The following is a 17,557-nucleotide window of genomic DNA, read 5'->3' as shown; positions in this document are numbered from 1 at the left end:
GCCCGGGTTCCCGGGTTCGATTCCCGGCGGGATCAGTGATTTTCTCTGCCTCGTGATGACTGGGTGTTGTGTGATGTCCTTAGGTTAGGTTTAAGTAGTTCTGAGTTCTAGGGGACTGATGACCATAGATGTTAAGTCCCATAGTGCTCAGAGCCATTTGAACCATTTTGTACGGCTGGACATACATCGGACAGCGACTATACAGGCTTCTGATTTGTCTGTTCTGTAATCATTAATACTACTCTGTGTCACCATTGTGTTAAAGAGATTGATAATACAGTTACATATTAATATGAAGCACTTGTTATGGTTTTATCCCGGCATGGACCCGAACTGTGGACACAGATATTTTACTCTCAGAAGGCAGGTGGAACCAATGGATATTATGACCTGCTGAAGATGTCACACGAAGTGTGACTTTAAAGTTTGTGTTCAGAAATGGAGAGAAACACTCCACAGAATTATTTGTTTTTAGACACTGAACAAGCAGAAGATTTAGTTTGACGGCAAATCAAGTAGCTGCAGGTTTGTAAATTTATACTTATATGGCTAATCGGCTTCTGCCGATAGTTATTGTTTACCATTCTTCCATACTAGGTCTCAAATCTCATGAACCTCTGGCTCCTTAGCAAACAGAGAGAAAAAAAGGTGATGTCATCTACTCTCCGTTTCTACAAAAAATAGTTCAAATGGCTCTGAGCACTATGGGACTTAACTGCTGAGGTCATCAGTCCCCTAGAACTTAGAACTACTTATACCTAACTAACGTAAAGACATTACACACATCCATGCCCGAGACAGGATTCGAACCTGCGACCGTAGCGGTCGCGCGGTTCCAGACTGTAGCGGCTAGAACCGCTCTGCCACCCCGGCCGGCGCCGTTTCTACAATTAATTGCGTTACACACGTAACCGTTTGTAGAAACTACACTGTTCAGTCACATTAATGTGACCACCTGCCACAAGCCTTAATAATGAGCTTTTGCACCGCAGACCGCTGGAGACGTGCAGGAAGAGAGCCGGTGAGGTTCTGGAAGGTACCGACAGCGATGTGGAGCCATGCCGACTCCAGTGTCTTGGATGCTGCTACGGTCGCAGGTTCGAATCCTGCCTCGGGCATGGATGTGTGTGTTGTCCTTAGGTTAGTTATGTTTAAGTATTTGTAAGTCTAGGGGACTGATGACGTCAGATGTTAAGTCCCATAGTGCTCAGAGCCATTTGAACCACTTTTTGCATGACACGTGGCATTGTCCTCTACGTAAATACCATCGTGGTGAGGAAAAAGAAATTGCATTTAGGGGAGTACATGGTCTCCAATGATAGATGCATACTTGTGATGATCCATTGTGGATTTCAAAATGACAATGTCACCAACGAAAAAAAAAAAAAATGGCTGAGCACTTTGGGACTTACCATCTGAGGTCGTAAGTCCCCTAGAACTTAGAACTACTTAAACCTAATTAACCTAAGCACATCACGCATATCCATGCCCGAGGCAGGATTCGAACCTGCGACCGTAGCGGTCGCGCGGTTCCAGACTGAAGCGCCTAGAACCGCTCGGCCACCATGGCCGGTTCTGCTCAACAGTTACGCTTCGTTTCGCTCGTACACATCTCCATAACTGTCATGTATGGCCCGCGGTGCAACACAGTTACCATGGCGCCGGTTTTAAATACCGCCATTGTGCCATACGCGGTATAGTTTAACCATGTTGGCACGCGAATAGTCTACAAACTTGGTCGTTTCGGAAATGCTTTCACCCTTGCCCTGAAAGCCAGTGATCATGCCCTTTTGGACGACAGATAAATCGCTTAGTTTCGGCGTTACGACAACGAGTGCACTGTTTCCGCATCCCCATGACGCGCTTTACAATGCCTCCACTGCTAGTGATGCCACCTACGGTTTGTGAGTAGTTACTGCACGCTAAGTCTAAATTAGTGTGTGGTCGCTTTAATGTGACTGGACAGTTTATAAAGGCGATACGGTCTACGCTCACAGTTGCGCTAATGCGCTGCTTCCTGGAATCGGGTAGGCGCGCCGGCCCCAGATCGAATCCGCCCATCGGCTTAATGACGGAGGCCGGTGTGCCGGCCAGCCTGGATGTGGTTTTTAGGCCATTTTCCACATCCCACTAGGTGAATACTGGTCTGGTCCCCACTTTCCGCCTCAGTTACACGGCTCGCAGACATCTGACCGCATTCGCACTATTCCATGGATTACACTTGACACAGACAGTTGGGGTACCCGAATTCCGTCCCAGGGGGGTACGGGGTGGCGACAGGAAGGACATCCGGCCACCCCTTCAATTAACCTTGCCAAATCCGATTAACTATGCCGACCCTGTGTCATTGCGGAAAAAGGAACAAGCAAAAGAAAAAAAGAAAGAAAAGAAAGGTCTGCGCTCATAGTTGTCATATGGCACGCACAGAAAGAAAGCGGGTTACCTGCATAGCGGAGCCAGCTTGAAACGGCTGGAAACTGCGCCAAGAATATCCCCATGTTATCAAATGGGACAGCAAACAATGACCGCCGGAATGGCGGCGCTGAATGGTGCGGGCCAGCACCTGCCTGCGAGCCGGAATGTACGAGATACTGTATGCCAGCAACAACGGCGCTGGTGGATGACGCGCTGAGCTAACAAAATCGAAGCGCGCGCCCAACAATCTTTTTCAAACGATCTTATAGAAAATGTGTGGTAAAAAGAAATATATATATATATATATATATATATATATATATATATATATATATATATATATATATACGTTACTTGCAGCTTTAAATATAAGCTTTATGGTGAAGGTCCACGTTTCGTTAACGGTAATAGTTTTTGTGATTTTTTTTAAAAAGTAAGACACTGCGAAAAATTCGAAAATTTTGCAATGGAGAATATAGATCGCAATGATTTGGCGTTTCGTGCGTGTTACAGCATACGTAACTGCATATTAAATGTAGCTAACGTATTGAATTTGTTTTAGATTTGGGAAGAAGTCTCTATTTCCTATCTCCAGAAAAATGATTTTGTGTACTGCACTCAGTTCCGATCGCACACGCCAGTGACAAAAGCCAGAACGAAATATCCATAACAACCCTAATACCTCATAAAGGGTTGGAGATACCGAAACGAGATTGTGGAAAACGATAGCGTACAGAGACGATGGTATTTTACCATACGTACTATTAGCATGCTGAGTTTTCTTATCTACAGCGTTATACAGTAACTAGAGACTTTTTCAACAGAATATTGGAGTTTTTTAAAGTAATCGGTAGCTGGTGAAATGGCTGTTAGCGTCGATTTGCAACAGCATAAGCAAGTTAAATGACCATTAGTATGGCTTTACAACAATATAAGTGAAGAAATTACACGTTTAATTTTTACCTTAAGCATGTGATTTTTCATATGCTATTGATCTGACTTGGCCTCAGTTAATAAATGACTGTTTCAGGGAGTTTGAGGTGTAAAACGAAAATGCTCTGGTAAGTTACAATAGCAGCTGTTCGTTATTAGAAGCAGACTGGGTTGAAGGATTCTGCTATAATTGCAACGAAAGAATTTGTTTATTTTCGCCTGCCTTGTTAAACTTTCATTTTTGAGAAAAGCGTCATCAGTAGCGATTTATGACTCATAGCCTATGTTTTTATTGCTGCTGAGTTAAAATTTTCTTCTTTTGCGAAAACACAGCGGAGTTCACACAAAATCAACTCACTAACTTGTTGACGTTATTGCAATTGCAAGAGAATCTTGTAACTGTGGTTTATTAAACAAATAATTGAGGACGAGTTAGGTCAGCAACTTAGGGAAAAGTACACCCGCAGAATAAAAATCGGTTAAATATTTTTTTAATCAAAACTGAAACCGCCTCATGTATTAATATGTTTAAAGAAATCCTATCATTATCAATCATGTACTCCTCCTACCAGGAAACGCAGTGCAAAATAAATTGAACAATGCTGGAAATACATGATCAGTATTGTGGGAATGACAGGTGCGTGAATATCGCACAATCTTGTTCTTGTGTTTTTAAAGCAACAATATGGTAATAAATACTTTTGCCGTCACAGTGTAGCTTCATAACAAACTATATTTGCAATCATATCTATAAATATTAACTTTTTTCAATTTCTGCTGTTTTTTGCAAAATCGGCAAAATTTAACGTGGCTGCTAGAAATGTGTACGCGTTATTCCAAACTCGTCGCTGGTGACACTTCCTTGAAGAAAAAAAAGTTTAACAAGTCACATGAAAATTTATCTCCAACCGTGTTGCAATTTCAAGCAAATCCTGTGACCCAGTGCACTCGTATATCTAATAATAAACACCTGAGGCTGATACTTACCAAAGGATTTTTTTTCTGCACTACAGGTGTCTCTGATATATGAAAAAGTAAGCAAATATCGTACCATCTTTCCATTCCTATCGCTGCCCACAGTGAAGGATTGAATCTTTTAACTACAAATACTTTTTGATTCAAGAATGATACTGACTTCAACGAATAGTTGGCAAGGTTCTGCAAGTCGTCAGTGTTCACATCTTCACAGTTATGAAAAAGTTTTATTTCATCAGTTGTATTCTGGAGCAAAAATGCAGCATCGTTCTATTATACTTCATGAAACACTTTGAGACTACTCATTAATGTGAAAATAATTACAAAGATATATAATTTATCTTTAACGCATGAAAGGATAATTAAGGTGAAGAAATTCATCACTTCACTCTGAACGGCAGCAGTAACAAATAGATGGTACACTGTTTGCTGTGGATTATTTTCGTATTTTTCAGTTCATTAAAGTGCAGGAAAAAATCCGTTGGTAAGTTTCTATTCCCGTCGTTCACTATTAAAAGCATGATTAACTACGGGATCCCACCAAAATTGTAACAGTATTAGTGATTTATTTTTGGTGGATTGCTAACCTTTCCCATTTGAAGAAGCATATCAGTAACGTGTAACGTCTACATTTCTCGGCCCCTCATGCCGGAGGTTCGAGTCCTCCCTTCGGCATGAGTGTGTATGTGTGTGTTGTTCTTAGCATACGTTAGTTTAAGTAGTGCGTAAGTCTAGGGACCGATGACCTCAGCAGTTTGTCCCTTAGGAATTCACACAAATTTGAACATTTGAACATTTTTACATTTCTCTGGTTGACTCTTGAAACAGTGTCCTATTAAAGAAGCAATTATCGACCAGAGACGTCAACAGCTTATGGAACACCTCATTATATCAGTTTGCAATGTAAGAAAAGATTTTTCACTTTCGTTTTCGTAGTACCAAATTCCTATTTCACTCTTAAGAAATTACAGTACTGCCCTGCAAACTGAAAATAAAAGCTATGGCTTCTGCTATATTGCCATGGATAAGAAGGTTCTGCATGTTAGACATATGGCAAAATGCTCTATTCCTTTTGTGCTATAATTTACCATATCTCAAACAGTTTGAGATATGGGGGATGTAGTGGACTGACAAGGCAGCCAGTCCACAGTGACGGGTAACCGAAAGGCACGCGTACACACACGCCGACTGGCGTTAAGTCTGAAACAGCATACGTGATGAAAGCTATAAAGAAAAGAACGGAGCTTCTCGTACACTTAACTTTAATTCATTGTGGTACATTTCTCTTGATAACACAAGTGAGACTCTCTCCAGATATGGTTAATGCGCCTTGCTAGGTCGTAGCCATGGACTTAGCTGAAGGCTATTCTGTCTCTCGGCAAATGCAAGGCTTCGTACGTGTAGTCGCTAGCAATGTCGTCCATACAACTGGGGCGAGTGCTAGTCCGTCTCTCGAGACCTGCCGTGTGGTGGCGCTCGGTCTGCGATCACTGCCAGTGGCGACACGCGAGTCCGACATGTACTAATGGGCCGCGGCCGATTTAAAGCTACCACCTAGCAAGTGTGGTGTCTGGCGGTGACACCACAGGGGATGTTATGAATATTTCATTCTGAATTTATGGGTGTGCGGTCGGAACTGAGTATGCAAATTAAAATCCATTTCTCTTCTCAGTACTAACTAAAAAACAATGTTAGCTAAATTTCATACACAGCAATGTATGACACAATATGCAGCAAATACAAAATAATAGCGATTCCTACTTTTCATTGCAAACTTTTCGAATTTCGCGGAGTATGTTACTTAAATGTCAAATATCACAATAATTACGATCATTATCGAAATTATTGACACTTCACCATTAAGATGGCTTACACTGAAATGCCAAAGAAACTGGTATAGGCATGTTATTCAAATACAGAGATATATAAACACGCAGAATAAGGCGTTGCTGTCGGCAAAGCCTGTACAAGAGAACAAGTGTCTGGCGCAGTTGTTAGATTGATACTGCTGCTACAGTGGCAGGTTATCAAGATTTAAGTGAGTCTGAACGTGATGTTACAGTCGGTGCACAAGCGATGGGACACAGCATCCCGTACGACCATTTCATGAGTGTACCGTGAATATCAGGAATCCGGTAAAACATCAAATCTCCGACATTGCTGGGATCGGAAAAAAATCCTGCAAGGACGGGACCAAGGACGACTAAAGACAATCGTTCAACGTGACAGAAGTGCAACCCTTCCAAAAATTGTTGCCGATTTCAATGCTGGGCCATCAACAAGTGTCAGTGTGCGAACTATTCAACGAAACATCATAGGTATGGGCTTTCGGAGCCGAAGGCCCACTCGTGTACCCTTGATGACTGCACGTCACGAAGCTTTACGACTCGTCTTGGGCCGTTAACACCGAAATTGGACTGTTGATGACTGGAAACATCCTGCGTGGTAGGACGAGACTCGTTTAAAGCTGTTCCGAGCGGGTTGTACGTGTACGGGTATGGAGACATCATGAATCCATGGACCCCGCATATCAGCAGGGAAGTGGTCAGGGTGATGGAGCCCCTGTAATGGTGTGTGTTTGGGGGGGGGGGTGCAATTGGAGTGATATGGGACCCCTGATTACGCCTAGATACGACTGTGACAGCTAACACGTACGTAAGCATCCTGTCTGATTACCTGCATTCGTGTCCATTGTGCATTCCAACGGACTTGGGCAGTTCCAGCAGGACAATGCGCAACCCACACGTCCAGAACTGCTACAGAGCTGCTCCAGGAAAAGTCTTCTGAGTTTAAACAGTTCCGCTAGCAACCAAACTCCCCAGACATGAACATTATTGAGCATGGTTAGGTTGCCTTGCAACGTGCTGTCCAGAAGAAATCTCCAACCCCTCGTACTCTTACGGATTTAAGGACAGCCCTGTAGGATTCATGGTGTCAATTCCTTCCAGCATATTTCAGACATTAGTCGAGTCCCTGGCCACTCGTGTTGCAGCATTTCTGCGTGCTCGCGGGGGCGGTACACGATATTAGGTAGCTGTACCAGTTCCTTTGGCTCTTCAGTGTATGAAGCTACAAGTAACGAAAAATAAATTTTTTTACCGAATAGTTTCTGTAAAATTGCAAGAAAAAGCTGCAGAACTAATGAAGTGTGCGCGATGTTCTGTTTGTAACGGTATTTCTGCACTTGGATACCAGGAAACCAGCGTTCTCTGTGTGCAGTCGTAGGCGTGTGTACCTGCGCTGGACAGCACGAGGATTTGGCATATTGGGTACTGGCTTTTGGGTTGGGTTTCCACATTTACTGAACAGTTCAGCTTGCTGGCTACGAGGTGCGCTGCTATTGCAATGGATAACAAAAACAAGCAGGATTGTTGCGGCTGTATGACCATGGTTAGACTAATTCGGTAATGCGTCTGATGGGTTATCAGAACAGGCGCGTTTTCTGTTAGGTAAGGAGGTGGCAGGCACACGCAGCTGTGTTTCCAATTGCAATGATAATCAGATATTGAGTGGGTATCTCGAAGCTGTAGCTGCGATGGTTTTCCAAGCATCGCAGATGACCGATGGTCACATGGGCTACACCAATGGCACGTGCAGGCTGAATCCAAGGGAGTGGGGGAAGAGGTGGTCATTTGTGTCATGAATCCTCCAACCACTTTTTAGTACAGAAGAGTTTATATTTGTAAACTAGCGACATTATCCAGCTTCGCACTGGTAACATTAGGTATCTGCATCAGATGACTTGTCTTGTGTACCGATTATAAGTTATAGACATAAACCATCCTCGTGAATCAGTCTATCTATTAGTAAAAACCGTATCAAAATCACTACTGCGGTTCCCGAGATTAGCCATCGAATACAGACATTATTTTATACATAGGGACTTCGGACAGTAAGTTACACTCGTCGTCCCGCACTAAGACAAGAGTGGTGAGTTTTCAGAAGAGAGTACATGTTTCAGATTTCTTGCAGACACAGTTCTGCTGCGGTACGGATAACAGTTGCATCACAGTGAGGGAGTGCAGAGGCAAGACAAATTTATAGCGCGAAAAACGTCTAAATTGCACACATATCCACTGAGAAATTCTACTGATATGTGGACCAAATGCAAAGTCGCAACGACCCGCAGTGAAATTGTGTCAATTAATAACTTGAACAAGGCCGGACAGGCGTGGACGATGTTGACAAGAAGTCCAGATATTGCATCATGCGATTTCCATCTTTTCGGAAAGTTGAAATAACGTCGGGGGAGAAATGGGTTTTTCAATAATGAGGACGTCCACACAGAAATTCTCGAATGGATCTGTGACCAAGGAGTGTATTTTTATCGTCGAGGAAATGAAAAAAGATATGGAACGTTCCAACCGTTTCTTACAGGGTCGTGATGGCTACATAGAAAAATAGTGTCATGTATCTGTGTCACTTTGAAATGTAGGACAGCATTCAATAAATTTTTTTGTCTGTCTTAATAGAGTGTAACGTACGTTTTGAAGTCCCGTTGAAATATGTGTAGATGTATCAAGTTTCAGATTTCACAGCTAACATCTGGAGACTAAACTGGCGTAAAAAACTAAGACTCGAAAACGGGAAGAAATGCTAAACCTTACAAGGTACTTTTAACATAGGATACTTTTCATTTACTCTTGTGGGTGGGGTTGCGGCTGCACAGACATTCCAGAGTAGAAAAGGTACATATACGAAGGCGAACCGTACGGTATCTGTATATACATCATTAATGTGCAATTCAGAACTAAGTGCCTGGCAGAGGGTTCATCGAACCACATTCAAGTTACTTCTCCACCGTTCCAGTCTCGAACAGCGCATGGGAAAAACCAACGATAAAATCATTCCGTGCTACCTCTGATTTCTGTTATTTTATTATGATGATCATTCCTCCATACGTAGCTGGCCTTCTTTGAACTTTTGCGATGTCTTCCGTCACTCTTATTTCGTAAGGATCCCATGCAGCGCAGCAGTGCTCTATCAGAGGACGAACAAGCGTAGTGCAGGCACTGTCATTAGATCTGTTATATTTTCTAAGTGTTCTGCCAGTAAATAGCTGTCTTTGGTTTGCTTTCTCCATAACATTATCTACGTGATCGTTCCAACGTAAGTTATTTGTAACTGTAATCCCTTAGTATTTAGCTGAGTTTAAAGCGTTTAAACTTGTGTGATTTATCGTCGAACCGAAATTTAGCGGATTCCTTTTAGCACTCATCTGGATGACTTCACATTTATCATTATTTGGAGTCAATTATCAATTTTTGAAACATAGAGATATCTTGTCCAAATCATTCTGCAATTCGTTTTGATCACCAAATGACTGTACAAGACTGTAACTGACAGCATCATCTGCAAACAATCTAAGAGGGCTAAGACGACTAGTCAGATTGTCTCCTAAATCGTTTATGCAGATCGGGAACAGCAGAGAACCTATAACACTTACTTGGGCAACGACAGGTATTATTTCTGTTTTACTCGATGGCTTTCCGTCAGTTATTACGAACTATGACCTTCCTGACAGGAAATCACGAATTCAGTCCACAGCTGAGACGATACTCCATAGGCACACAGTTTGGTAAGAAGACACTTGTGAGGCAAGGATCTTTCTAAGAGAAAGCGGTTGTATATGATTGCTAAGTATGGAGCTATTGTATCAGCGTACTATGAAGGAAACCTTGCTGATATACAATCTGGACCGCAGACCTTGCCTTTATTAAGCGTTTTAAGCTGTTTCCTTGCATCGAGGATATCTACGTCTAAGTTACTCTGTTGACAGTCGTTCTTGGTTCAAATTCTGGGCTATTTACTTCGTCTTCTTTTGCGAAGGAATTTCGGCAAACTGTGTTTCGTAATTCTGCTTTAGTGGCACTGTCATCTATATCACTATTGTTATGGAGCAGTGAAGGTACTTGTTGTGTCCTGTCACCACTGGTGCTCTTTACATACGACTAGAATCTCTTCGGGTTTTCTGCCAGATTTCGAGACAGTTCCATTGTGTCGCCAATAAATCCAACATGGTTCGAAAAACCTAACGTAGAACCAGCATAGTCTAGGAAGTTAAGTAAGGAAAGGTCCTCAACTAAAAAAAAAGGACTAGTGTCCGCAGTCGGAGTGCCTATTGAAGTTCTGATAATTGTAGATGCACACTTCGATTTTATATTCTGTTGATAATGTTGTTATCAAAGTTGTGAGAGTTTTCTGCAATAATGGTTATTTTTAATCGTGTGATATGTGAAATTTTCAAATTTTTGGGCTTACGCTTTTCAAAGCCTGTATTTGCTCGAACTGTAATTTCTTGACCGTTATGCTTAGGCAGTGTGGAATTCACTGAAGAGAACAAACTATTATTATCACATTAAAATATTTATTTATATTTGTAATGCAACAGTTTATTGTTGTTATAGAAACGTAAAGTCTGTGGCACAAGCCTGTGGCTAAGCTATCGCTCTGACTGCAGGCAGGGTCAGGCAAAATTTCCGCGGTACTAGCAAGATGATAGTGGCGGTTCCTCGTTTGGTCGTCTTTTACCCCCGGGAAAGATCCCCACTTCTTGTTTGATAGCAGGTTGACAAGGGGACCTCGCCTACTCTGTTATCACTGATTTCGTCCAGATTTACAGTATATGCAGGCGTTGACCAGAAATGAAAGTGACAGAAGCAGGAGCTCCAGATGGTCAAGCGGTTAAAAAAAAAAAAATAGCCCTGTTGGCGCGGGTCGGCCCAGGCATGAGCCATCTATGTTAACATAATTTCCAAGCAGCGGTTGGCGCAGCAGAAAGATTACAGAATGGTAATGTGAGGGTCGTGGGTTCGAGTCCTCACACGGAAACTTCTTTATTTTTTATTTTGAATTTTTACATTACTTAGACTGCAGAAAAACTGAAATAAAACTCAGTATATCGTGTTTATTATTATTTTCATGAACGGTATGAAAACGAAAAGTAAACGAAGATTTGGGCTTGGAAATAAATTTTCATGAGGACTCTGTAAATAAAATTTTGAGGAGAGATTGTAATTAAGGCTTCGTATTCCGTTAGTTTCATTTTGACCTTGGAGAAGACTGCATCAAAACAAATTCCATGGTATGTCGGCAGCAATCCAAGCCATTATTTGGCGAAATGATAACGTTGTGCATGTTTTGCTGCCAAACTGAGCGATGAGAGAGAACCTCTCACGAATATAAACCACGTTTGTTTTTCTATGGTAACTTTCAAACAACCATGTAACTGTAAAAATAGCGGCGTTTATAGCGTGCGCAAGATGCCACTCCTGTTCAAAAATGTTCAAATGTGTGTGAAATCTTATGGGACTTAACAGCTAAGGTCATCAGTCCCTTAACCTAAATTATACTAAGGACAAACACACACACTCATGTCCGAGGGAGGACTCGAACCTTCGCCGGGACCAGCCGCACAGTCCATGACTGCAGCGCCTGAGACCGCTCGGCTAATCCCGCGCGGCTGCCACTCCTATGTCTACCATGAATATCACCCCAGAACATACAAACCATCAAATGTAAAATAATAAAAGTATCTAACTTGATATACGAAGTCCTCATTCGCTCGCATTATGATCCATTCCTGGAAATTTATTTGCAGCCCCAAATGTTCCTTTGCTTTACATTTTATTGCATTTTATGAAAATATTAATAAATACAATATATTGAGCATTATTTCGGTTTACTTGACAGTGTAAGCAACGTGAACAACCCAATTAGGGAAGCGATCCCACAACTCTCGGATTACCATCTTTCCACTGCCCCAACCGCAGCCTGAAAACTGAGCGGACTTAAATGGCTCATGCCTCGTTCGACCCGCGCCGAAGATGCCATTTTTTCGAAACGCTAGCCATATGAAGCTCTCAGTTTTGTCACTTAAATTTCTGGCACAGTCCTATGTAGACCATAAATTTGGACGAGTAGGCATGCCGTCGTGGAGGGTTTGTTAGGAGGACGAATATCTACCTCTGTCGGGAATTGAAGTCGGGATCTCCAGGACTGCAGACTGGTGCTCTATCCGATAAACCACCACGACCACATTAAAATTATATGAAAACATTCTATATATTTTATTGTCATTATTGCTAAAAACCTGCTCATGCGTCATACACTACAAATGCGGGTGACTGCAAGCTGTCGCGCATGTGGCTGTGTTCCACAGAATTCCCTAAGGAGAAATAATTTTTATTTAATAGAACAACGAGAAATCCAAGGACACCAAAATGAGCGTTTCATCGGATAAAATCTGAATCGACTTTTCCACTTTTGGAAACTAAAATGTATGAACTACGTTCGCGACATGTCAGCTTCTGGTCACTTTGTGGTTTACTGGTCGTTTTGCACGATAAAGCAAACAAAACATTATTACAAAAGTATCCTTTATATCTCTCTATCCTCTTATCAAAAAGACGCGCACACTGATGCCTATTCTTGACTATGGTATCGTACTGCGGCGAAATACCATACAATGAAATGAGCTTCATAAGATAGAACAAAAACACGTCACAGGAAGTACAGAAATAGTAAAATAATGATCAACGATAATTGTTCGATACTTTTGCAGACTCAGGTACAAAATTTCGGTGTGAAATTTGGGTGGAAGAGTATTTAACGTTCTGTATCTGCGCACGAAGAGTAACATCATAGTCTTAAACATTAATATCGGGTTGGAAGATAAGCGAAAAGCGTAACAGATACATATGCGTCTGTCGTGTACTTAAAGTTCTGAAACTGAATTTAGAATACAATCGCAGGAATTTATAACAAAGAGCCACTAACGATATCGTTTAGGAACTAATACAAATGTGCGTATACACAACGAAGGGTAAATGATTATGTGCTCCAAAAAGCGTGTTCTCAAATCAAAACAACATGTTGCAGAACTTTTTTTTTATTTGACTCGTTTGTGTACTTTTGACAATCATCAACAGACTTAATATTGCACCCAGGGGAATGTAAATGAGGCATAGATAGCATTTTTTCTTCGATTTATGTATTACAGCACATTGCTGCACAGGGTGCCCCAGGAAGAATGGTTAATATTCGAGACGTCACGGGAACGATAAATCGAAGCAAAAGTAGTCCGCCGACCGCTGTGGCCGAGCGGTTCTAGGCGCTTCAGTCCGGAACCGTCCTGCTGCTGCGGTCGCATGTTCGAATCCTGCCTCTGGCATGGAGGTGTGATGTCCTTAGATTAGTTAGGTTTAAGTAGTTCTTAGTCTAGGGGACTGATGACCTCAGATGTTAAGTCCCATAGTGCTTAGAGCCATTTGAACCAAAAGAAGTCCAGGAAACATGGACTCTAAAATGCATATTTTAAGAGCTATGAGCACATCCTCATCTTCGATACTATGAAACAAATCTCTTTTACTGTAAGCTTTTTGCTCTCCATATGCACGAAAACAAGAAAAAAAGTCTAGTAAACATGGACTCTAAAGTGCATACCTTAAAATCTATGAAAGCTTGTTTATCTTCGCTACTATGAAACACATGTTACAGTAAAAGTGCTTTTAGCTCTTAAGGTATGCATTTTAGAGCTCATATTTACTAGACAATCTTTTTATTGGTTTGGTCCATACTACTTCCTGCCCCAAAACGTGGAAAGCAAAGAGCTTGCAGCAGAGGAGATTTGTTTCACACTATCGAAGACGAAGAGTGCTCACAGATATTAAGGTATGCATTTTAGAGACCACGTTTACTGGACTCTTTTGCTTCGAATGATCGTTCCTGTCATATGCCTTAATGTTGACCACTCCTCCTGGGACACCAAGTATCTCATAAGTGGTCATAGCTGGTAGCAGAAGGAGAGTACTGGCACAGCAGGTAGCAAAAGGAGAGTTGTGAGAGCGGTAGCGTTGTCTGTTCTTTATCGGTGTCAGTTACTGTGGGGCACGCGCAGGTACACTACCTTGCGGACGCCAGCAATGACCCTGGAGAGGACGCGTAGGCGCCGTACAGTGGCTGCGTCTGCCGCCATGGCGGTCCCACGAAAAACTGGAAATAGCCGCGGCCGGGCTGATAAGCGAGCTGGGTTCAGAGTCCCGCCAGAGCGAGGTCACACTGGTCTTCTCTACTGCAACGTCAGAGAGCCGCCTCTATCATTGTTGCTCTTATCAGGCTGGGTTCTTTCCCTTGAAGACAAACAAGACGAGGCAAGCCATAAAGAATGCGCATAAGATACAGGCATAATTTCGGTGTGTACCCGGAAAAACTGAGGTATTCGTGCTACTCTTACCGTTAAATATTAATTATTTAACCTCTTTATGACCGGGGAATGTCACAGTGAAACCATGATAGATAATCTTCCCTGTAATCCTTTCTCATTGTTGTCGTCTACCAACTCTTCAGGGTGGCAAGATATTGGAGCATTCACAATGCTGTTCTTCCCGCCTAACCTATTGCAGTATATGTTAAAATGATTTTATGTGCAAACAATCCTGTCGGAGGAACATCCGAAACCGAGCATTATACCAGAGGTTGAAAATACAGCTACAGTTGTTAGGTTCTTTTATTTAGAACACTCCATGCTCTGCGCTCAGTGGTAGCACACCGCGTCTTGCATTCGTCCACCACTAAGCTCGGAGTCACAGCACCAAGTTACGACACCAGAAGATGGGCTTATAAGAGCCCGAAGCCAGTCGTGTTCTAAATAAAAGAACTTTACACCTGTAGCAATATTTTCAATCTCTGGGATTTTATGTGTATTCAAATGTCCTGGGTGTTACGATACTATGGGAAACATAGGCGTAATAGATATTTTCTTCTCTGTTTTATGTTGAGTGCACGAGCTACGGAACATGCCAACGGAAAAATCTTCGCTGCAGCTATTGTCATTACCTACGTGACAGCCAGCGATTGCAAGACTCTAAAGACTAGCAGACTACTGTTGACAGTTGCGTCTTGTTCTTAATTTCTGTCGTCTCCGCGCCACACTTGTTTTAAATAGTAAATATCAAATTTCGTGAATAATCAGCGTCAGTAAGGTATTTTCAGACGTTTTTGTGGTCCTAAAGGCATATTTGATCCAGTAATACAATGAATTTGGCCTCGTCAGCGTAACTTATTTTTGTTATATGTTTAGAATAACCAAGAAGCGAAGCATAAGATGTAAAAACGCCGCCTTCGTGTTCCAGCAGTTAAGATAGATACAAAACCCACGCCTACCACAGTAGTATAAGTTTATATGCCGACTAGCTTCGCAGATGACGATGAGATTAATGAAATGTGCGGTTCTAGGCGCTTCAGTCTGGAACCGCGTAACTGCTACGGTCGCAGAATGGATGTGTGTGATGTCCTTAGGTTAGTTAGGTTTAAGTAGTTCTAAGTTCTAGGGGACTGATGACCACAGATGTTAAGTCCCATAGTGCTCAGAGCCATTTGGTGAAATGTATGACGAGATGTTGTTGTTGTGGTCTTCAGTCCTGAGACAGGTTTGATGCAGCTCTCCATACTACTCTATCCTGTGCAAGCTTCATCTCCCAGTGCCTCCTGCAGCCTACATCCTTCTGAATCTGTTTAGTGTATTCATCTCTTGGTCTCCCTCTACGATTTTTACCCTTCACGCTGACCTCCAGTACTAAATTGGTGATCCCTTAAATCCTCAGAACATGTCCTACCAACCGATCCCGTCTTCTAGTCGAGTTGTGCCACAAACACCTCTTCTCCCCAATTCCATTCAATACCTCATTAGTTATGTGATCTACCCATCTAATCATCAGCATTCTTCTGTAGCACCACATTTCGAAAGCTTCTATTCTCTTCTTGTCTAAACTATTTATCGTCCACGTTAAACTTCCATACATGGCTACACCCCATACAAATACTTTCAGAAACGACTTCCTGACACTTAAATCGATACGCGATGTTAACAAATTTCTCTTCTTCAGAAACGCTTTCCTTGCCATTACCAGTCTACATTTTATATCCTCTCTACGTCGACCATCATCAGTTATTTTGCTCCCCAAATAGCAAAACTCCTTTACTACTTTAAGTGTCTCATTTCCTAATCTAATTCCCTCAGAATCACCCAATTTAATTCGACTACATTCCAGTATCCTCGTTTTGCTTTTGTTGACGTTCATCTTATATCCTCCTTTCAAGACAGTGTCCATTCCGTTCAACTGCTCTTCCAAGTGCTTTGCTGTCTCTGACAGAATTCCAATGTCATCGGCAAACCTCAAAGTTTTAATTTTTTCTCCATGGATTTTAATGCCTACTCCAAATTTTCCTTTTGTTTCCTTTACTGCTTGCTCAATATACAGATTGAATAGCATCGGGGAGAGGCTACAACCCTGTCTCACTCCCTTCCCAACCACTGATTCCCTTTCATGTCCCTCGACTCTTGTAACTGCCATCTGGTTTCTGTACAAATTGTAAATAGCCTTTCGCTCCCTGAATTTTACCCCTGCCACCTTCAGAATTTGAAAGAGAGTATTCCAGTCAACATTGTCAAAAGCTTTCTCTAAGTCTACAAATGCTAGAAACGTAGGTTTGCCTTTCCTTAATCTTTCTTCTAAGATAAGTCATAGGGTCAGTATTGCCTCACGTGTTCCAATATTTCTATGGAATCCAAACTGATCTTCCCCGAGGTCGGCTTCTACCAGTTTTTCCATTCGTCTGTAAAGAATTCGCGTTAGTACTTTGCAGCCGTGGCTTATTAAACTGATAGTTCGGTAATTTTCACATCTATCAACACCTGCTTTCTTTGGGATTGGAAGTATTACATACTTCTTGAAGTCTGAGGGAATTTCGCCTGTCTCATACATCTTGCTCACCAGATGGTGGAGTTTTGTCAGGACTGGCTCTCCCAAGGCTGTCAGTAGTTCTAATGGAATGTTGTCTACTCCCGGGGCCTTGTTTCGACTTAGGTGTTTCAGTGCTCTGTCAAACTCATCACGCAGTATCATATCTCCCATTTCATCTTCATCTACATCATCTTCCATTTCCATAATATTGTCCTCAAGAACATCGCCCTTGTATAGACCCTCTATATACTCCTTCCACCTTTCTGCTTTCCCTTCATTGCTTAGAACTGGGTTCCCATCTGAGCTCTTGATATTCATGCAAGTGGTTATCCTTTCTCCAAAGGTCTTTTTATTTTTCCTGTATCTATCTTACCCCTCGTGAGATAAGCCTCTACATCCTTACATTTGTCCTCTAGCCATCCCTGCTTAGCCATTTTGCACTTCCTGTCGATCTCATTTTTGAGACGTTTGTATTCCTTTTTGCCTGCTTC

At 42.1% G+C, this 17,557-nt stretch overlaps 1 protein-coding gene across 2 annotated transcripts in view; it reads right to left on the bottom strand.

The window, feature by feature from the left end:
- Positions 1–14,311, bottom strand: part of LOC126198945 (malate synthase-like) — a 124,106-nt gene extending 109,795 nt beyond the window's left edge. For both annotated transcript variants that reach the window (XM_049935588.1, XM_049935589.1), the window contains exon 1: positions 14,231–14,311. In XM_049935588.1, coding sequence (XP_049791545.1) covers positions 14,231–14,299 — 69 coding nt within the window. In that variant the 5' untranslated portion in view covers positions 14,300–14,311. The remainder of the gene's footprint in view (positions 1–14,230) is intronic.
- Positions 14,312–17,557: the final 3,246 nt, after the last annotated feature.

This window comes from Schistocerca nitens, chromosome 8 (genome assembly GCF_023898315.1).
Source record: "Schistocerca nitens isolate TAMUIC-IGC-003100 chromosome 8, iqSchNite1.1, whole genome shotgun sequence".
Lineage (NCBI taxonomy): Eukaryota > Metazoa > Arthropoda > Insecta > Orthoptera > Acrididae > Schistocerca > Schistocerca nitens.
This window is presented reverse-complemented; position numbering and strand designations above follow the sequence as displayed.